This window comes from Lepeophtheirus salmonis, chromosome 8 (genome assembly GCF_016086655.4).
Source record: "Lepeophtheirus salmonis chromosome 8, UVic_Lsal_1.4, whole genome shotgun sequence".
In the NCBI taxonomy this organism is placed as follows: Eukaryota; Metazoa; Arthropoda; class Copepoda; order Siphonostomatoida; family Caligidae; genus Lepeophtheirus; species Lepeophtheirus salmonis.
Genome location: NC_052138.2, coordinates 31,407,842 through 31,431,337, shown reverse-complemented (window position 1 = coordinate 31,431,337; position 23,496 = coordinate 31,407,842). Strand labels below are relative to the sequence as shown.

Below are 23,496 nucleotides of genomic sequence, written 5' to 3'. Positions count from 1 at the left end.
ATTATGCATAAATACATACTATCCATCGAAAAAAAAAACAACTCCTCATATCTCCCAAGGCCATATAATATATAAACTCTAATCTTTGTTTCTAAAGTGAGATATTCATTTGATCTTGTTTTGATATTTTTTTAAATCAAAAAGAAAGGAAATAATGGTTGAGATATTTAAAATAAAATAATATGGTCAAGGTCAACCATGATTTTTTTTTTTTTTTTTTTGCATTTTGTTACAATACTCAAAAGCTATTAAGTGATGTATTACATGAATCCATCATGAAAAGTAGCTCAAAACTCATAGCTGGATTGAGTGAAATATGCGTAATTTTATTTTTGAATTTCTCAATAATAGATTATTTGACTTTAATATTTATTCAAAAAACAAAACCTGAACGACAGATATAATAATTGAGAATATATCTCACTCAATTTAGCCTCTGTTATTTTGAATATGGAGCTCCGTTCGGGGCCTAAACCGGTACACAGGGCCTAGAAGCCTGATCCCCGTCTAAATTTTTGTTCTCCAGGAAGATGGCATCGAGGAGGGACTTATTGTTGATGTGAGGACACCAGTTGATCTTTGACTAAAGGTAGCTCCGGACAAAATAATTTATCGGATTCAGGTCGGGGAGCTAAGAGGTTAAATATCTTTGGACACTTAGTCGTAGAAATGCTTCTGGAGCTAATCCTGATCCCGTTTTGGAGATGAAACACGTGGTAGAGTTATGTTGCCGGATCTATGGGACATCTTTGATACATCAGGATTGACTATATACATATAGTTAATGATCAAATTAATCACAGCAGCCACATACGTTCGGCCTCTAAAAAGGAAATCTTCGGTTATTTGCTCCAGTGCGGTGTATATTCACAAAAATATAATACAAAAATGGGCAATTGCTTCATCATATATGCTGGAAATATCCGGAAATATCTATTGACAGATTTCCTTGTTACATCATGGATATATATATAAATAACGTTTTTATAAGGGTAATCCTATATACATTGTTGAAAAAAGGGCTATAAAGATTTTTTTTTTAGTTCGTGGAATACAGAATTACATTCTCCTTTAAGATATTTTTATAAACTTCATTTAATTAATGTCTCAAACTATACCAGATAGAGCTGTTGTCCCTCAAGGATACAACCATATGCGATTTAGTTTGTATGAGTAATAAAAAAAACCATACATATTTTAAATACTATGTACATATGTCACAATCACAAAAATTCTAAATCTGATTTCCTCTCTCTTGGAATGTATATATCACAAACATAGTTAATCCTTTTTCCATGGTTAACTTATTCAGTGTTTATGACATGGATTTTTAATCCTCATTGTTAGTCAGATGCATTGCATACCACCCCCAAACCTTTCAAAAAAGAAAATCAGGCATTTTTTTGGACATTTAAAAGAATTAAAATATATATATCATTGTTTCTTTAAAACATATTTCAGCTGCAGTAAGGAATGCAAGTTTTCCCCTTCTCTTAGACGTTTTGTGTCATCAGGTATTCATATAAGAAGAGTACATTCATATTATATTGTTTTAAATTCTTTTTCTTTTTCGTTAAAGAAATATTATATTCCTTAAATATTTAAGGAAATGGTATTTTTGTCTTCTTTTTCTATATAATTCTTGATGAACTCTTTATTTTTATATATATATACATGTATGTAAGACGAAATCCAACTGTCGGGTATGAAAAGAGGTTGATAGGAGGACCTCTTTCTTGAGCCACCTGCTGTTTCATGTATATATAAGTTGACTTAAAAAAACATTCTTATGAAGGAATTAGGAGTAAGGAATATCTTATAATATAATATAATAATCTTGGTTGTATAAAAAATATCAATATATTTATGTAACTTCTTGATCGAATATGATTAAAGATACATTCCATTGACGAGATAGTCTCCATCTGCATCTGTCATCACATTGCGTTTTACTCCAAAAAAGTTCCTTCTTGCACGAATCTTACAAGCCAGTACGATAACCAACACTAGGCTCAATGACATCCCTGAAATGAAGATAATATTAATGACATGTTAAGTCTGTACGTAGTACATAGGGTAATTGAGGGGCGGAAATGTGCTGACGTTTCAATACATTGTTCATTTGGTGAGTTCTACGTCTTTTAACTTTTCTACTAATACTAAGTAGAACTAGTGATGGATCGGTCCTAGGACGGATTTCCTAATTAGTAGACTTAGGAAATTTGTAAGATATTCGTGAATCACTCACTTTGACCTATTTTGTGAGATAATTGCTCATTTTTTTAAAGACTACTAAGCAATAAATAGAGTAAATTTAGCTTTTGATGATATTTTTTAAAGGTAAATCCCCCTTCAAAAAACCTTCCCTCATTAGGCTCTCTTTTTGGAGGTAAAACGGTGTATATAATGCAATCAGGCTTAAGATTAGTGCTGTGTCAGTCCTGATTTATTCGTTCCGATCCAATCTTAGGACCGATTCAATCAGTCACGGATACCGTTCCTTAGGACTGTCATTACTAGAACAGATTATAAAAATTAGAAATTTAGTTGAGTCAATCAAGGACAGAGCTTTTTAATTTTTAGTATTGTAATGCAGGACTGGCTTGGACTGACACAACACAAGTAATGATTACATGATCAAATATGTAACAACCAGCTAGAGGAAGGGGAAATTTAGGCCAAAATTTACTGTTAGAATAACCTTGAATCTTGTAATAAAGAGGAAACAATTAGACGCCAAATTGCGAAAACTTGATTTGTCTATATAATATACAAGAATATACCAATAAGTTATGATAAATTATACAAAATACTAATTACTTTAAATTACTATTACAAAAATGCTTTTTTTTTAATACAAGTAGCTCAATTTTGATATTTAGGGTGCTCATTTTCCAAAATTTTAGTGCTCTTTTTTGTGTGCTTATTTAGGTCAAAAAACCAAGCTCAAAAATACTAGATCTACTAATTAGCCTTACAGTATTTTTTTATGGGTACGATCTTTTCTACAATTCAAGGGCTCTAAAAACCAATTTGTCAGTCCTCCAGTTATATGCCATTGCTATCGTTTTATTGAAGAATAATGAAGGAAATAATTTTATGATACCTATAACTTAAAATAGTCAAGCATTATACGTTTTAGCAACACACCTCTAACTTTAAACTTTTGGTATCTTTTCTCTTTGAAAGATGTTATGAATGATAAAACTTCACAACGTAGTTAGTAACTACGTTATTTCAGCTGTTGATGTTAACATAAAAGACCGATAAGGAGCTGTCCTAGTGGTTTTACCCCAAGTGGACATATTACAAAGATTTATGTGCTGGATCTTTTATTTAAAATTGGAATTCAATTTCAAATTTTGTTTGTTGCTTAGAAATTAGACTTCGAATCTTGATTTTTGTAAGGAAAAAATTTGGCTATTTTTTTTGTTTTTTTTGAAAATTTTGAATTGCTTTTTTGGTTTTATTTATATTTTTGTTTAATAAATTTTTGATTATTTTCATAACGATGTTTTTTTATAAAATAAATTTTGTATTTTTTTTTTAAATCACATTTTTTTAAATAAAAATTTATTCATAATACAATCAAGCACGGGGTCTTTAATCAGATTTAATTTCATCTGCATTAATCCCATTTTGTTTTATTTCTTTTTCTCCCGTCTTCATCAAACTTAGTCTCGTCTGTATTTTCTCAAGAAAATAAAATATATCTTTTAGTCGAAGCGAAACATAAAAAAAATGTTTCTATTCGTATCTTAAAATTTATACAAAACACATTCGTTGACAGATACATTTTTCTAGTCCATAGAATTCTAGAGATCTGGAATAATCAGACATAACTTTTATTCCCCCATGAGGGAAATATCAAAGGAGTGATTGGTTTAAAAAAGGAAAAAAAAAGAGTCAACATAATTATACTCATTTTTTTAAAGAGTGGAAATGTAGAAAACAACCTAATTTGCAAGCATGATTATTCCAATTGTCTTGAATTCTATGGTCTCTTCATATCTTACAAAAATATATCCATGGAACCGGGAGTGTCCTTTACATCGGACCCTCAGAATAGGGGGTAGAGAGCAAAGAAAGTGCTATTGGTACTAATAATAACACCTTCTTTAAAGGTTGATTTATCAAGTTAAATATACACTAAATATATTTATTAGTTTTGTGACTAGGTCCAGCACCAAATTTTTTCCCGGTTCGGTCTTAAGTGATTTTTTCTGGACCGATTTCTACCTATTTTTCGATCCAAACCGCGGTCTCAAACCGTGGACTGATTTTTTTCGGTTTCAATTTATGGACCAATTTTGATTCGGTCCCACTTCATGGACCAATTTTTTTAGGTCTCATATATTATGAAAAGTCATACATATAAGAGACGGTGGGATCAAAATTAATCTGAGCTATCTCTGTTTAAACTTCACATAACGTCATTGTACCTGAAAATACATATGATGTCATGCCATAAACAATTCATCAGTAAAATCGGTCTATACCGAATTTTTATATGAGACCGGTTCAGACCGAGCTATTCTGTTGGATCAAACTAATTCGTCAAATAGTGTGCTTTTTCTCTTTTTAATTATTCCTTTAATTCATATAATAAATTATATAATTAAGCAAAAATATATGTTATGTTGGTATTATATTGTATCATAATGAAAAATATAATATTTTTTGCAATATATGTGCAATAATCTTAATAGATGTTTCATATATCTTATTGGCTCAATATTTTTTATGAAAAAATCCAAGGAACGACAGTCCTAACGATCAGTCTCAAGGACGAACGGTCTTAAGTGTTGAAGGCCCAATCCTAATACTGGAATGGACCGAATAATAAGGACGTACACAACACTTCTTCCGACCCTCTTATTTCAATAATATGCATGTACTTGCCTATAATTAATGTAAAAATGGCTGCAGAAGGTGTTTCCATAACCAAGTCCACATCTTTTAAATCCTTGATGAGAGAATTTTTAATTTGCTCAATTTTATCCAAGGAGTCGTTTGTCGCAAGGTTACCGGCCAGATCCGTTGGTGTTTTCTTTTTTGACACGGACTGTAACATGAAAAACAATTATAATAATTAATAACAGAGCAACACTTTTGCGTGGGAGAGACATCAACGTATTTTAACTCTAACGGTAAGTAAAGCGGAAAAAAAAATGAGGCAGAAGTAAAATGATTATAAACTTTTACATATATTATTGAGCATAAATAATGTGGGTTCGTTCATGGTTGTAGTACATATATGTATGCTATAATTATAGACCACTTCATTCGTTTTTTATATATGGCGAATTTCTTTCTTTAAAGAAAGAAAAAGGGTCAAGGAATTAGCAACATCTGCCATTCCACAGCGATTTTTTTTTGCATGCAGTGATTACAATTTTCATTTTTTTTTTGTGGGAATTGTCAGTTCATCATCATATATAATAAGCCTCCCCTATGAATTTAACATACACGGCTTAAAATATACATTTTCCCCTCTCTTTAAAACAATCTTTGTTTTGTTTTGTTTTGTTTTTGGGGGTCATCATAAAGCTGGAACCATGGGATTTACATACTACATGTGTTTTTGATTTTTTGTTTACGTTCCCACCTCTTATGGATAATTTTGCAAAAATTGCTCATTTTAATAACAATAATAATAATATAGTCACAATATGATAATAATGGATACCAACGGACCCTGAGAGTATCCGGTATGGTTACACATCCTAAAAGATGGACATATTGATAATAATACGAATAATTCTTTTTGATTTTCTCTCACTTTTAAAATAAGGATTTGCATATCTTTAAGATCTAAAAGTGTTGGATTTCATGGGAAAAATCACGGGATATTCACATCAAGCGTATATATATATGTGAGTATACGTTCTCCTACTAGTATTGTGTTAGTCCATATTTATTCGGTCCGGTCCAGTCTTAGGACAGATTCTTTGGACTGTCAGCATGGCTTTACCTCGCTAACACAAAAATACCCTGTTCATTTTGCTGCCAGCACCCGAATCCCTAATGGTTAATTGAATAAGTTATTCTATACGTTTTCATAAGAACAGGAATACAATTTATTGTTGATCCCTCGTCAAATATATATATCAACTGTCCATTTTATTATTTCTATTAGGAAATTTTGGTTATCATATAGAAATAATACAAATGTATTGCTATCTTTTATAAAATATGCAGTATCAAATACTATGTATTGTTTTAATGATCTTATTAAGCATATTTAATTTGTAATTCATTTTAAAAACTGGATAAAAATGATGTCTGGTTTGTAATTCATTTTAAAAACTGGATAAAAATATGACAATGAAGTCTGGGAGTACTTAAAAGATAAAGCTGCTGTGGTACTTATATGGCTAACTAACATATGATTCCTGGCTTTTCTTTTTTTCGAGGAAAGGTTGCGTACTACAATAAAGGTAACATCGTGTCAGTACTAGAACTGATTCAACAAAGTAGAAATAAGGCAGAGTGACATCATCAAGGACCAAACTTTAAAAGTTGTAGGAACAATATGCAGGACTGAACTGTATCTGACCGATACTGCACAGGTCGGCTCTGCAGTTGTCAGTCCCAACTAAGGATCGACACAACACTACCTACTACGTTTTCATTCTTATTTCGTTGATTTAAGTTTGAGGACTGATATGCAGGACTGAACTGGACCGGACCGAGCCGCAACTGAACGGGATTGTAGTATTCATTCTATATAATGCCGACACAACACTATTTCCTACGTTTTCATTCTTCCTTCTCTGATCTCCACATCACTAATACCCCCCAATAATAGTAATAATAATTATTGGGGATTTCAAGCTGTGGAGAGGTATCAATAAATACCTATAGCTAATAATTATACTAGTGACAATCAGAATTATAATTGGAATTATTGCACACCACAACGTTCTCTGTCTGCATTTGTTTCTCATAAAACATACATTTGTCGTCTGCTCTTTGGATTTAATCTGCATCATTAGTAGGTATACACTACTACAGATAATTTATACGTGTGTACATCAATATTTAAATAGCTGATTAAAATAATACAATAAGAAAAACCAACATTGGATACACGACTTGGCGTCGACGGGGTAGTCTCTCCCCCGCATAATATGCTGAAAAAAGGAATATAATAAATGATGATTTATATCCATCAATGATCGAATTTAATGATATTCTGCATCAATTCCTTCATTAGTCTTTGTGTTTGTCACACTTTTGTCTCAATTCCTTTATATTCATCATTTAATTGTTCACGTTGAACAATACCAAAGCTATAGAACAAAGTGACGAAACGGGTCTGTTAATTAGATAAAGGATATATCTTTGTCTAGGTGAAACTTTGCCTCTATTGCAAAGAGTCGATTTTAAGATATCAAAGGTGATGACGTTGCTTAATATGTTATGTTTTTCACGTGATACAATGCTGGTAATTGGGGACCCTGTGTATGGTAATTTTATTTTTATTAATAAATATTAATAATTGGCCCTTTTTAAAAAAAATTCGAACGGGCCCAGCATTTTATTTTATAAAAAAACAAGATTATTAAATTTCTTTTAAAAAAAAACATACACGAAATTAAATTTGAATTTTTAAAAAGAGAATATCAGAAAATGTTTGCCGCGCAAATATATTTGCTTCAGTCCTTTCTTACCATAAACTGCTCTTGTCGTGATAACTGCCAAGAAAATTATAATAATAATAATAATCTTGACAATGTAAATTCAATAAATGTATTAATTTGGGCACATTGGTAGTTTTGATGTATTTCGCAACCTTTCTTCCAAAAAGAAATATTAACAAAAAGGCGCAAACTCAGATAGTATTTTGCCAATTTTCTTAATTATGAAACTATTATTTTTATGTTAGTGAGCTAACGCTAATGTTAGTATTGCACATTCTATGGACAATAAGTGTTTGGGTAGCCACAATAATTTATACAAATATTGATCACAAATTTCATAGCTTTAATAATGATTTATATAATATATTTATCAATGATCGAATTCAATCCCATTCCCCTTCCATTACTCACATATGTGTGTCCCAATATTGTTTCATTTGTCAATACTCATAATTTATTCACGTTGAACAATACAAGTTTGAGTTTCATAAAAAGTAATCAAGCATTTGCAGTGATGCGTAAAACATGTCCTGCGAGTATGCAAAAATAAAAGAAACCGGTATATGAACGTGGTAATCCAAACAATTTTAAGAATGTTTCGGATGAGAGCAGCTTAGCTGTCATGACGTTTCATAAAATCAGCAACAAGTAGGGGTGAGGGGGGATGTGAATAAACAAAAAATTTCTACTCCGTATATGGGTAACACACTCCGCTGACGATCAGGTGGCTTAGTTTTTGGAATTTTTTGGAAAAGAGATCCAAAGAAAAAAAATTTCAAATGCTAAATTAAAAAAAATATATATATATATCAAAAATCAACATTTACTCACAAATAATTAAAATTTTCCCCAAAAAAAATTCAGAAAAATTAATTTTTTGAGAAAATATATCAAATGTGAAATGTTTTCACAAAAAAATAATAATATCAAAAATTCACATCTATTCACAAACAAAATTAATTTTTTCTCAATAAAACATTTAAGAAATCCATAGTAATTTTCAAAAAAAAAAAAATTTTGGGAAAAAAAATTTCAGAAATTCATAGCCATTCTTAAATAATTTAATTTCTTGGAAATCATTTTTTAATTTTCTTGAAAACATTTAAAAAAAACTTAGTTATAAACATAAAACTTTTTTTTTTTGGAAAAAAATTTGTAAAATTAAATTTTTGGAATTGTTCTTTGGAAAATTTAATTTAATTTCTAATATTTAATTTTTCTACTAAAAAACAAAATATCCTTAATTTGGGGCGCAGAAGCCCCTTCAGACGCGGCTGCCAGAAAGACATAACCTCATTGTTACTCTCGGTCTTTCATAAGCACATGTACTTGTGATTACTTCATGCAAAGATGTTCCCTTGTTAAGAATTAATTAATAATGATAGCGGTTTTAGAAATTGTACACTAGAAAAAGCCGTTATCCCATTTTCAGACATATTTTACACCGACAGCGGACATGTGACCGATTTTTTTCTGAAGGACAATGTGCCAAATGTACATTTTGCCATTTCTGTTGTGTTTATATAATGTTTATTTATGAATATATTTAGTATTTATCATCTATCATTTTGAATTGAATCATAATATACAATCGACAATCGTATATATCAAAATATTATATATCAATTTTCGGCCAAATAAATAATTGTTCGGCAAAAATGTTTATCACTTTTCATCTCTCACATCATCTTTCATTTTTTTTATAAACCAAGAAAGAAGATATCCTCCACATACCGCCAGATGTTTGCTTAATTAAAAATAGTGAGTTATGAATTTTTATCTCAAGAATGAAAGAGCCTTTATATTTTCGTAATTTGTAATCATAATTTCCTTTAATAAAATGAAATCATGTATATGAAAAAAAATGAATTAAACATGTCATTACCGATATCTGAATAAAAAAGCTGTATTTATACATACAGCTTTTTATAAAAAAGGTTTTGTGACTCATAAGAGATAAAGTTCCGTAAAACTTTGTTATATGCAATCACGCAACATCTCAATTATTCCGAGAAATAAATTTATTTAAAATAAATGAAGAAAAAAGACATGTTTCGGATATGTTCCAAGGATTATATTCCCCTACAGCACCTTGATAACCTTTTTTTTATGGCTGACATTTAACTTCACATAAGTAATAATGAATAAAAAATATTGCCAAATTCTATTTTGACTTTTATCGACCATATACTTGCATCTAATAGCTAATAGAGAATAAAAAAATATATATTGTACATGCATGGGAGGGTTTGAATGAAGGACTTTTGGTCCTCCTCGTCTTCATCTGTAAAGGTAATTAATGTAACATCTTTTCAAACTGCAGTTTCCAAAACACAAAGCATATTAATGTGTTGACACCGTGACGATACTTCCTCTTGTGATCTTTAAGTCTAGATATATGTACAGTATATGCTAATACAGATACATCCAAGGGCACCTTTCAATATTATTTAGTCTTTAAAAATAATTATTAAGACATACACATATGATGTACAGGGAGCCCCCGGATAACCTGATTTCAATCCTTGCGGATTTGAATTATTCCAACTCCCCTCATGGAGCGGAGTATTCTTCTCATGACGTAAGGAGACATCTACAATGAAACAACGATGTCAGTTATGGGTTTGGGGGTTTGTAAACTTTAAATCTCGTAGACCTTAAAAGTATCCTGTATAAGTTGGACCATATGTCATACTTTCTATCCTCAAATTGGAGACAGCGACGGAGGATAGTTGAAATTCAACTCGTGACAACCTTTTAACACTAAGGAAATAAATTTGGTACGTCAAGCGTAGGGACGCGAAGTGAATGGAGGAATATAGTAGGCATTTGCACACTAGGACTCCCGTGCAATGTATTCCTGAAGTTAATTCTACTGTCATGATCATGGTAGATAAAAGAAAGAGTCTAAATGCCTTACATAATTAGATATGATCTCCTCCGGCCTCCTCTCTCAGTCAACGGATGGACTCCGGAAGAACTTAACCCCCCCTCCTCCGAATACTCCATAAGAGCCAAATTCACAACTTCTTCTACACAATGAATACCTTCCATCTACTTTCGTGACCCTTCGAAGTGCGAATTACCCGAATAACTCGGAAATTCGAGATCCTTCCTTTCACTTCGCGTCTTCTCATCCTCAGCCAAATATATTCTTCCCTTCATTTCGCGTCCCTACGCTTGACGTACCAAATTAATTTCCTTATTATTAAAAGGTTGCAAAGGTTGAATTTCAACTATCCTCTGTCGCTGTCTCCAATTTGTGGATACAAAGAGAAAGTATGACGTATTGGCCAACTAATACAGGATACCCCTTTTTCGTTTAACGAAAAAGATCATTTTATGAGATTCTTACAAAAAAAAAACCAAAAGGTCATAGAAAAAGTTCGGTTTAAAAAAAAATCTTTTCTCCAAAGAAGTATTATATCTAATTTTTTGTCTTCTAAAATAAGGTCAAAAAAGGCTCTGGATTAATAAAAACAAGGGGTTCTAGAGAGAAGTTTTCCAAAAACCTTATTGAACATTCCTGTGTGCTCATAAAAGATGGAGGATTGACATCCGAGTAATTATTGCCAATGTCCTTGTTTATTTCAGTATCCTTCACATCCCTCGTCACGGATGATTGCAGCTGATGTAAATAAATGTTATGACAGCTAAACTTATCTCCTCCAAAAAATTATTCAAATTGTTAGGATTTCAAAACGCTCAAAATGTTTTCATCGATTTTCATCAATACATATAAGACCACATGAGGGGTAAAAATTATGTGACGAAAGTATCATGTGCTATATGAATAAAAGAGATATAAATAATTATTTCAGGATATGTATGAAAATATTTTTATTGATGAATTTGTCCTCTAAAATATATTATAACTCCTATATATTACATGTATTTATAAAATACATTTTTTTTTTTAAATTTTGATGAAAAATCAAGGGTCAAGGTCAAGGGTGGACGTACCAATTTTTTTTCCTTATTTTAGCGGTTCCAGTACTAAAATTGTCTGTGTACAAGGGAAATTTCATATAACACAGAACTTTATGTCCCCAAAAACTATATTATGTGGGAGTCCACTTTATGGTTATAAAATAAAAACATGCCATTTTCCTTAAGAGGTTGCGTTTCTCTTTTAAAATATTCCGACATTTTGATTATCCCCAAATGGAATAACTTCCTCCTGTTGATGATAAGATATTATTATTAGTATTTATTTCCATTTTACTTTACTACTCATAAGATCAAAATAGTCTTTGAAATATCAAATAAGTAACTACCAACTTATGTTGTTTTCCATCATCTTCTGCCTGTTACATCTAATTATATGTGCAGTACACTATTATTAACATATTAAAATGGCAATCATTCCATTTGAAGGTCGACGTTAATATGGATGATAATTTTTATCTCATCCTTTTGTTAGAATTATCTCTACAAGTTGATTATTATAGAGAATTTTTGCATCTAAAGTCGTGCTCTTATTAACCTTAGGGGGATTTATGTACATGTACCTATATAGAATTATAAATAAATTATAAATAGGAGCGTTACAGAAGAAATGAATGGATCTACATAGACAATGACACATCCTGGATTATGATAAGTATCTGTACATACGTACATGGGATTTTTGGCCAGGATGAAGGAGTTCTGATAATCGGAGATATAATTATTTACTATTTCGAAGCAAGTTCGGAATTTAGTGTCTCTTTTTAGGAAGAGGTAGATCTTGGGCCTGATTGGAAGTTTGGCATGTTTAAAACAAAGTTTCTGAATCTCATTTACATGATTCAAAATTTACTTTTTACCTTTAAAAAAACCTAAGAATAATAAATCAATGTGACATGATCGTTGTTTACTTATAATGGTTTTTAAACAAAGCAACAGAAAGTGGCGCCTCCTTCTGGCAAAATAACTTGAACAATTGATAATATTATTTAATATAAGATATAGGTGTGTGTATGTTACCAACAGATAGAGCGCTGTGATTTTTCTCAGCATATTGTTTTTATTTTAAACAACAAGTTAAAGACTTTCACCATCTTATGAATAGTATATATTCTTCAGTTTGCTCATGCCCTAATGAATAAAAAAATAGATTTTGATTTGAGGACCAAAAGATTCTGTACAATATTTTTTGAGTAACCACAGTGAAATTCCCCATGCCAAATGTTATTTTTCCGATACAACAGATTGCTTTACTTTACCTCATAGAGCCTATGAGAAATAAGGAGACGAGCTGGAAAAGTAATAAAGAAACAAAAAACACACACCCTTGTTCAAAAAATGACAGGGGAGAGGACTTTTGTTGAGCGTAAGAAGAATAAAAATGTTAGAGTTCTCTACAAAAATCCCATCCCTAAAATTAAGGGGAGTCAAAAAAAATGAATATAGCACACTTAGACTATTCTGAACTAATCAATAAACGAAGGTAGTGATTTTCATCTCCATTGATTTGTTTGTTACGTTTTTCCTTAGAGGTCCCTTAATTTTATTCTATTCTGAAATATTATCATATAAAAGATTTTTAAATCACTTTGAAAAAAGTTAAACTCAGGGATGTTGTCTTATTAAGATTTAAATTATTTCAAATCTGAATTTACAGTTTAATGATACGTAACGACATTATCCTATTATTATGTCAAGAGTCGATATTACGACTATTTGTTTCCCTTGTGTATTGGTAGTGCTTTAAAAAATTGATTAATTAAACTCAAATTAGCTGTTATTAAAATGTCAACAGTACCTTAGCTTTAAATAAAGAAATTATCCATAGATAAGAAAAAGAATGCTATAAATACCGGGTGTTACAAACCTGTTATACAACGTGAAATCCTGTTTAAAAGGTTAAGTGAGAGTCCAATTAATTTTTTTTTTAAATATATATACTATATGACAAATATTTTTTATCATATGTTAAGGAATGCCAATCAGAGAGACGAAATACCAGCAGTTCTCGACTTTGCTTGACGCAGACTTCAGCATCTCTATAATTGAAAATCATTTAAATGTGACCAGTAGGACCATTTATAGTGTAACAAATTTTATAGTTGACAGAGAAGATCTCCACTAAAATTACAGATTTAGCAGGAGGTCAAAAATCAACATTGGAAGACTAACAAAGAGCTATTAGAATGAACAGCCGTTGTCAATTCAGATTCATGCAACAAGGTTAGGTGTAGTATCTTTCATAGTCTTGAAATTGGTTAAAAAGAGGATGGGAAGCTCTTATGAGGCCGGAGAAGACACTAACCATGAAAGAAACCCATTTCCAACGTTGTTAGAACTACTAAATAACTCAAGTCATCGTCTGGACGACAAATTTTTTTCTCTGTGTAAAAAACCTTGACAGTCTGGCCAATGAGATACAGAAGAAATAGTAAGAACTTTACTATAATTGGGATATAAATGAGTTTTTTCGGACGCTCACGGGCATAAAAAATAATGCCATGCCTCTAATATAGATCCATAAGTTTAAAAGCCTTAATAATGAGGATTATTTGGAGAAAAAAAAAGAAGATAAATATTGCAACAATGGGTTAAACTGATCTTCCCACATAAAAACTACTTCCAGCAACTGGACAAATCCTGCCAAAACGTCAATTCTGTCTAGTAATCACTAGATGTGGATATAAAACAATCTTGCTTCTCAACAGTTCAGACCAGAGCTCGCTGGATTATACTTTTTGGTTACAAATCCCGTCCAAAGCCTGTAGACAAGAATGAACCCTGTCAGAAGAATATCAATGCAATGAAGCAGGCATTTAATCGTCAATGGAGGCCCAGGGAATAGCGAGTACATCATTTGTGTGTGCAGTACCTTGAGACGCCAATTAAGGACGGTATTAAGTCCAAAGGAAGATACCTTCAATATAAAAGTTTGTATACTATGTTGAATTTTTCATTAAAATTAAAAAAATCAATATTGTTTAGAAATTGAAAATTTATTAGTACTCGTAGTTATAAGATTAAGTTTACCTATTTTCACAACATGCGTTACTTGCCAATTTTAGGCCTTTTACTCTTTAGAAGGAAAGTTTGAGTGCCACAATGAAGATAAAATTCAATGTAACTTAAATCTGACCCAAGAGTATGTGTTTCCAACTCTATTCGGAGAGCATTGCAGGGGCGTCCTTAGGGTTATATATTGTAAGGGGTTAATTTTTGGAATTTTTTTCAAAAAACATTCAAAAATTAATATTTTTTTGGAAAATTTGAATAATTATACTTTTATCCAACTTTTTTTGAAAAAGTATATTTTTTGGAAAAAAATTCAAAAATTAAATTGTAAATATTAATAGAAAATTTACTTTTTTGAAAAAAAAAAAAAATTTATTAAAATTTTTGGAGGAAAATTTCAAAATCCATAGATATTCACAAAATATTACAAATATTCTATTTTTTCAAACCAAAATTTCAAAAATCAGCAGTTGTTTATAGAAAATTTAAATATTACCAAAAATATATATTTATCAACAAAAAGTTTACTTTTTGTAAAAAATTTTAAAAATTAAATTAAAAAATAATTCACAAAAATTACAAATAATAAATTTTTTTTCTAAAATATTTAAAAATCAATAACTTTCCTTAAAAAATTAAATTTCTTGGGACAAATATTTTAAAAATACACTGCTATTAACAAAAAATTTATTATTTCGTAGAACAATTTTAATAAATTAAATTTCAGTTTCAAGATTACAAATATTAAACTCTCAAGTAAAAAGCAAAAAATCCTTAATTGTTGGGGGATACATCCCTTCCAGCCCAACCCTCGAAGACGTTCCTGCATTAAGTCTCAAGTTATCTCTTAATGGCCCATGTTTCTAGGAGTACTTGCTATTTCAATAATTGTTATATTTTTGTGTTGTTTGAGGGTGGAATTTAAAAAATGGGGGAGGAGAGAGGGAATGGATAATGGTGATAAGAATTAAATATGGAGTACTACTTTACAAGGACAAAGTAAATACAAAATATATATGTAGGTTCTACTACAATATGTAATCTGTATGTAAACGTAAAAATAATAACAATCAGACTTGCTCCATTTTAAGTACACACAAATGGATAATGAATGAAGGATCCTCTAAACTCGTCCCACACGAATATTAGACAGAACCATTGAATAAAGACATATGTACTTATATGTATGTAGGGGAGACCAGGAACATTTGCCAAGGAGGTTTAGTTTAGAGACGTAATAACCAGAGGGTCCACAGGATTATATTTTGAGAGGAGCTTGTTGTTTTGGATTTTTTGGAAAAAAAAAATTATATAGCTGTTCATAAGTACTGAAATTTTTTGGAAAATAATTTCTAAAATTAAATTTTTCTGAAAAAAAAATTGAAAATTAAATTTTTTGGGAAAAAATTTTAAATGTTAAATTTTTTGTAAAAATAATAAACATCGAGAATTATTATCAAAAAATTAAATTTCTTGGAAAAGTTTTGAAATATAAATAGCTGTTCACAAAAAATTGAATTTTTTGGAAAAAAAAATTTCTAAAATACATTTTCAAAAATCCATAGCTATTCACAAAATATTAAATTTTAAATATTTGTTGAGAAAAAGCTTAAATTTTTTTGGAAAAAAGCTTCTAATATTAAATTTGTTGAAAAAAAATTTGAAATACTAGATTTTTTGGAGAAAAATTTCAAAAATCCATTTTTTTCATAGACAATTAAATGTTTTGGAAAAAAAACCTCAAATAGTATATATATTTTTTTAATATATCCTCCTTCTCAAGCAGTAACACCCTCAATACTTTGGGGAACAGATTGGCAGGTCTTGACAATAAAGACATGTCCAATGTGTACCACGCTGTCATGACAGCAGCTCAGAACGAATCCAAATTTGGATGAGAGGAGCGGCAGAGATTTTTCTCCAAGCCGCCCCAAACCACCTTAGTCCAGGGGCTTGAGGTCAGGCCAAGAGCTGACCATAAGTCAGCAAATTTGTGTTGCGTAAGTTTTGGTTCTTATTGTCTGTATGGAACTTTAATTGACTTTTTCATGTAGTAGGTAGTCCGGATGGAGATGTTAACCGTCTTTGCAGCCTTTTCGGCATTGCGCTGACATTTTTACACTTAAAGACATGATACAAGAGCAAAAGTGGTGTGTTTTTGTTTCATCTGTCGTTTGGTCTTGGTAATAAAACCTCATAATTAAAAATAACGTTGGTAAAATCTTAATTAAATGCTACTGCAAGTTTTGGATCCCCCTCTGCCAACCCCTTGCAGACACACCACCGGCATTATCAGGCACCTGACTACAGGGATACATCATCCCTTATAGTCATGCCAAATCCCCATTGACTATAATCTTTTTGTCAAATTTGTTGGTAAGACGATATTTTTTGTCCTTAATGTAGGTATTTTGTCAAAAAAATCTATCTCAATTTTAATTTAACATTATGTAGTGTTTCTACTACGACTGGTTACAAATATATTGTAGTTCCAAATTTTCTCTTATTTATATCAAAAATCCATCTTTTCCAATAGTTTGTCTAAAGTTGGCAAAAATTATGGATTTTTAGCGACAATAATCTTCATTATATTATAATATATAACCGTGTTGTAAATATTGTGGATGAAGCTATTTAGATATTTGACAAAATAGATACGTCTCCCCTACCTACTTGTACACATCAAAATAAAGTCAATATTGGATTATTGTCGATGGTACATGGATGTACTTTAAGTTGAATTCTAGCACCTCCTTATTTATAGGTAAATATGTATTTTAAAATAATTTAAATAGGTACATCGGAGTCTCAAATCTATGCCTTCCCTATCTACCGTAGGGTGGGTCGTTGTTAGGGGGTTTGATCAAATTTTGAAAACAAGATAGCGGAAAAAGTTGTGTTTTATTATTATTATTGTAGGGATTATTAATCGAAAACGTGAATCGGAGAATCAGGTGTTATTTCCAGAATCGGCATGGAGAAAAAAAGGTGTAATTTACAATTCTTCTCTTCCGATTCTTATGAAGTTGTATTTATGTATTACTGGTATATAATTATGTATTATTTTTCTAAATTTTGAAGGGGAAAAAAATAAGAAATATTTTCATCAACATACAGGAAACGACCATGTAAATTTATGACTTTAGTCTTATAATTTATAAAATATCGTAATCAAGTAATTTATGATCGAAAACTCTGAAGAAACAAACTGAATACAAATTTGTTCTAAGCAAATGTGGTAAGTGTATTTATTGTTATTTTAGTACATAAGTTTTGGTAATGTAATGCATTTTGTCTCGTATCTGGGACCGTACTGAACGTTTCTAAACGTGAATGATCCTTTACTGAACCGACTTAGCCGTTAGACTCGCTAGTAGTCTTGTAACAATAGCCGACTTACATGTGTACTTATTATGATCTAACCAGTTACTATTTCAGTCGAGTAAAAATGTGTTAACATGTAAAATAGTCTCAAGACGGTTAGAAGTGTTATAAATATGTCGGAATTAGATGTATAAACGGGAATTTGTATAAGAATCAGCAAATGAATCGGCTTTGCGAGATTTTTTTTGAATCGTTCCATTACAAATTTTTGTACAAATAATCTATATACGTTCAATTGTCCTGGAAATTTGATTGGATTAGTCATTCAGAGTTTTAAAAATGTACAAATACCCTCCATCATCGATTAATAAACTCGGATTTTCGATCCACTCTAATGTACACCTGTAATTACTAGTGTTGATTTTCAATCCAAGGCCGTTTTTTTTCGGTTTGATCATAAGTGAATTTTTCTATACCGATTTTGACCGATATTTCTGTCCAAACCTTGATCTCAGACCGTACCCCAAATTTCATTTTTTACAGAACGTGGATCAATTTTATGGGTCTCAATACATTGCCCGATTTTCTCCCTACTTCTGACTTATGTAATGTTGATATATTTGTAAAAAATAAAAAAATATAAACTAACTTTTAAAAAAAATAGAGTTGTTGCATGGGCTCTTTTACTTTCTTATTCATTATTTAATTAGTCCATTTTCTTTTCTAGAAGAAGAATTCTCGCCTATCTTTGGTGTAAATTGATTTAAAAATGCTTAATAAAATAAATTTATATGAATTTAAATTTTTCTTGCACTAATGCTATTTTAAATGTAAAAATCAAATCAAAAATCTTCCCCCAAAATCATAAAACAGGCAGCGGATATTAACAAGGGCTTTAATTTAGTAATACCATATTTCTCGCCCCGTCTCTTCCACATACTTTGTTTTTCGTCACAAAAAGGTCAACTCTACAGATGAATAGTACAAATATCATTTGTGCAACACATTTCACCTCATATGACGTTATTGAAGGCTGATGTTGAAAATTTGTGAAACACATAAAACCAAATCAATTTTTTTTAAATGAGACCGATTATCTATTGGGTTCGAGTCACAGCACTACCTCACTAACATAAAAATACTGTGTGTACTTGTTGTCAGCTGTCAAGTCAAAATAGATTCAGAGAAATAATATGACAATAACAGTCTCGGAGTACTTAAGAGGTAAATAGCAGTTTGCTATGATTGACTAGTTTGGCAATGTACCAGATGATTTAAGGCTGTTTTTCTATTTATTTTCAGAGAAAAGGTTACCGATACAATAGAGGTAACGATTTGCTTACATTTGAAATATGTATGTCGAACAAATAGACAGTTCCCTATTTTACTCTAGAAAAAACAAGTGCGGATTTGATTTTCTTAGGAATAAATTAGTAAAAAATGGATTGGTCATGATAAACAACACATGTGTCCATAAGCAACAGTTATCATAATAAGTTCCACTCTACGTAAATTATTGATGGGATTAAGGAGTTAACTCTATTTGGTAAAATCTATTTGTTTGTGAGTGCATTTCGTTGAAAATTTGTGTAGAAATTTTAAGACAATGATAGTTTGAGAGTACTTAGAAGATAAATAACAATTGGTATGACTGACTTATGCAGCAAATTTTCTTCTAGACCGATCCAGACTGTATTAGTTTGGGTCCACTAAAAAATATTACTGTATTAGACCGGTATAAGATTTTCAAACCAAAATCCTACACTAGTAATCACGTATATTTAAAACATATCTATGTAAATAAATAGAGTTTTTATTCAAATGGAGGATTTTTTTATTTTTTTCAAAAGAAGGATATTAATTGTATATACATACATATATAGAATGGTTTAATTGTTAATGCACTGTACGTAGATACAAAGTAAGGAAATTTATTGTTAATGACACAGGGAGGGTGGAGAGATAGAGGAGTAAGTAAGTACGTGGCTCGGATAAGGATCTTTTAATAATAATAAATTTTTTACGCTAAAGTGATTTGATATGAATATTATATCTATACATCTAAAAAATGTACATACAAAGAGATCCATGTAAATTGTACAAGGATTAAAGATCCGCTCATCATACCTTTTACAACCACATAAATATTATTTTGAATATCAGGAGACTAAATATTATTACTGAACACAGGGTGTGCATGCTTTCTATAAAGCCAATTTGGCATTCTCTCTTGGGCAAAGATGGACACTTTGGTAGCTGATATTTTATTATTAGATAGCTTGTTCAAACCTGCACCAGTTTGAAAAAATGAAATCAAATGACAAATACGTTATCCTAAATATTTGGACAAGGGAAAGGAACCCTCACACGACAGGAGCAACAAAACAGCAATTTCTCGAACTATGGGACTCCGTGAGACGTTTGTTCTCAATGTTAGGAGGGAATTTAAGGCCCCTAAAGGTGATTTTGTGGTATCAGCAATGCCACGTCATGGTGTTTGGGGTGGTTAGCTCCAAAGCCCAGGCTATGCCTCCCCTGTCGTTTTTCAAGGCCGCAGGGTCCATATCGATGCCTGCCCAGACGTGCTAAAGACCAAGGTGAAATCCTGTATTGACATGCTTCTCAATGGGAGGCCTTATATGGGACAATACGACTCGGCTCAATACCACACACCGCGAAAAAAGTCTTAAACGGCTTGAAGACAATTTTGAAGATTTCTTCCTGCCGGAGTTTGGCCGTCAAACTCTTTCAATCTGAATTCGATGGATTTTTTTGTGTGTGGAACGCGATAGAACAACAAACCACCAAACCCCCTGCAACAACAAAGATAAACTTATCAGTTGGATCAAGAAGGGATTCCAGGATTTGTCAAGGGACCAAATGGCGAAGCCCTACTCGCGCTTTCGGTCTCGTATAGAGACTATTTTTGAGGCTGGAGGTTCTTTTATTAAATAAAATAAATCAAAAACCACCAATCTTTCATTATCAGGTTTTCTTTTTTAATCTGATAACAGGTTGGAGAAACAATTGCATTTAAAAAAATCCTTTTCACGGAACAGATAGCTTGCGCACCCTGTATATCCTGGATATTACTTATGTTATGTTCATTCCATAAGGATTATAATTGTGCACAAAGGGAGATGGAATCAACGTCAAAATAATATATCTATTGATTTATTATGATTGGGTTGAAATTATGCGTGCAATAAAGGAGAAGAAGGACTTCAAAAGGAAACTGACATATAGATATAAGGGTTTCTCATTTCCAGGGAAATTGACTAACGGAGGAATCCCTGGAAAATATCGATATAAATAATAAATATTATCAATTTTAAGTATTAATTTTTATATTTTAAGAATCAAGGCGTCTATAGAACTATATTGGGGGGGATTTTTAAATTTTTTTTATTTAAAAAATCCAAAGCTATTTATAAAAAAATTAATTTTTAGATTTTTTTTTTTTATTATAATTTTTTTAAATTTTTTTTTAAAAATTCACTTTTTTATGGAAAAAAAAATTGAAAATTTCATTTTGACTATTAATTTTTTTCTTCAAAAATCTAGCTATTCACAAAAAATTAGAAAAATTATACGTTTTTTGGCAAAAAGAGACAACAAGTTGTTTGAGGAGACAATTTTGAGTGTTGAGACTCGGTTCAAAACTGGGTTTTATTTTATCAATTTGATCTTATATGATTTTATCTAGACTGTTTTCACCGTTTACGAAAAGTTAACAATTTTTTCCCCGTTTTTTCTCCATCAAACTATTTCTTTTCTGCCTTTTAAACCCATCAAATCGGTCCATACCGGATTTCTAATTAGACCAATCATAATCTAATTTTTCAACGTCACCTATTTAGACCCCAATCTAATTCAGTGACCAGATATAAATTATAACGGTCCCATACTGTTCTAGGACTTTCTGACAGAAATGCAACACTTGTACTTTTTTAACAAACTAACAAACCCTTCCTTGTTGTAAAAGAGATCAGCGAACATGAGCCTAGTAAAAAAAGTTCATAGCTTAATGAATTAATTAAATGGACAAAACAATATCCCAGAGGGAAAAGGGAGAAAAAAAATAACTACCATTTGGGTGCTATATAGATTTTTGGCCTTGGAGGTAGATGTGGATCCGTGTATCTAATGTATTTATCCTCGTGAGCTATGTTTTTCCTTATTGCTTTAATAGAATCATTGAATATTAATTAATAAGTGACTTATATTTATGCAATAGTCAATGTGATACCCAAAAACCCTAAAATATCATTCAGAACACTATTAATATTACCCCAAGGGTAGAAAACAAAGTGGCACCCCTGCTTGTTAGCTTACAGAGATTTGCTTGGCTACGTGAAAACTTATCCACCTGCAAGATGACACTTTTGAGCAGAAGGCAATTTCTTCTCCTCTTTCAGAATTCACATTGTTATTACACAAAAAAAAGTGTGAAATAATTGAAATGATTTAGTTAGTTATGAAGTAATATTTATGGCACCCTCAATGCCCCTAGTGGAGGAAATCGTTGTCGTGTAGCCAATTATATTTGAGCTAATATTGGTCACGTGGTCTTTGTTTCTCCACTTTGTATATAGGGACTGGGAAAAGTCTGTAATTATTCACTCGAATTCAAAGTGCGAAGGTTCGTGCCCCGGTCGTTCCTAGGGAAGGAAATATACTCATTGTATATGGACTTCAAAGACAGATCCTAGGTCAAATGGAGTAAATGTAATAGTGTGATGTTATACTTCCTTATTCCAACTCTATCTAATCAATTAGAGGAACAAAAATAGTATAAAAAAAGAGAGAGAGAGAGCACCCTAGCGTCTTACAGTCTGTATTGATTAATGTCCGGTACATCTTGTCATCTGATGCAAGGTGCATTAAAACATTATGAAATGTCAAAAATCCAAGCTCAATGAAAAGTTTATATCACTAGAAAATGATGATTGAAATGAATTTTTCAACATGAATTTAAGATTGTGTTGGGTTTTGAATGGATAGAGAGCTTCCTAGTGACCTTTTTTGTACTTCAAACATTTCTTAAAGCTGTCTGTTGTTCCAGGGGTCGATAGAGGAACAAAAGTTGATACAAAATACATAAGGACTCTAGATGTTTTGGATATACTCGTTCCATTCTCATGTACGTATTTGTACCTACAATTACAACAGGTACTTTATTGTATCTCACAACCTTACTTACAAAAAGACATGGCTCAAATTCAGCTGCAGGGGAGTCTGCAGAGGGTGGGCCGGAGGGAATGGGGCCCACCCAAAATTAAGGTATGTTTGCTTTTTACTAGAATTTTTTTTGTCATTTGGGCAAATAATACAGGACAGTAAAATATTTTGATTTTTGATTTTTTTTCTCCAAAATATGTAATATTTGTGAATAGCTACGGATTTTTGAAATTTGCCAAAAAAAAAAATGTAATTTTTCTGAATAGCTGTGAATTTTTGTAATTTTTTTCCCTAAAATAATTTCCCTTAAAATGTAATATTTAAAATTTTTTACCTATAATTTAATATTCAAAAATTTTTTTCGAAAAAAATTTAATTTTTGTGA

General features: G+C 31.1%; 1 protein-coding gene across 1 annotated transcript in view; it reads right to left on the bottom strand.

Moving 5' to 3' along the window:
• Positions 1 to 1,434: 1,434 nt before the first annotated feature.
• Positions 1,435 to 23,496, bottom strand: part of LOC121122632 (uncharacterized) — an 86,515-nt gene continuing 64,453 nt past the window's right edge. The window contains exons 7-8 of the mRNA XM_040717665.2: positions 4,903 to 5,065; positions 1,435 to 2,024 (exon numbers count right to left, since the gene is read on the bottom strand). Of these exons, the coding sequence (XP_040573599.1) occupies positions 1,891 to 2,024; positions 4,903 to 5,065 (297 nt within the window). The 3' untranslated portion in view covers positions 1,435 to 1,890. The remainder of the gene's footprint in view (positions 2,025 to 4,902; positions 5,066 to 23,496) is intronic.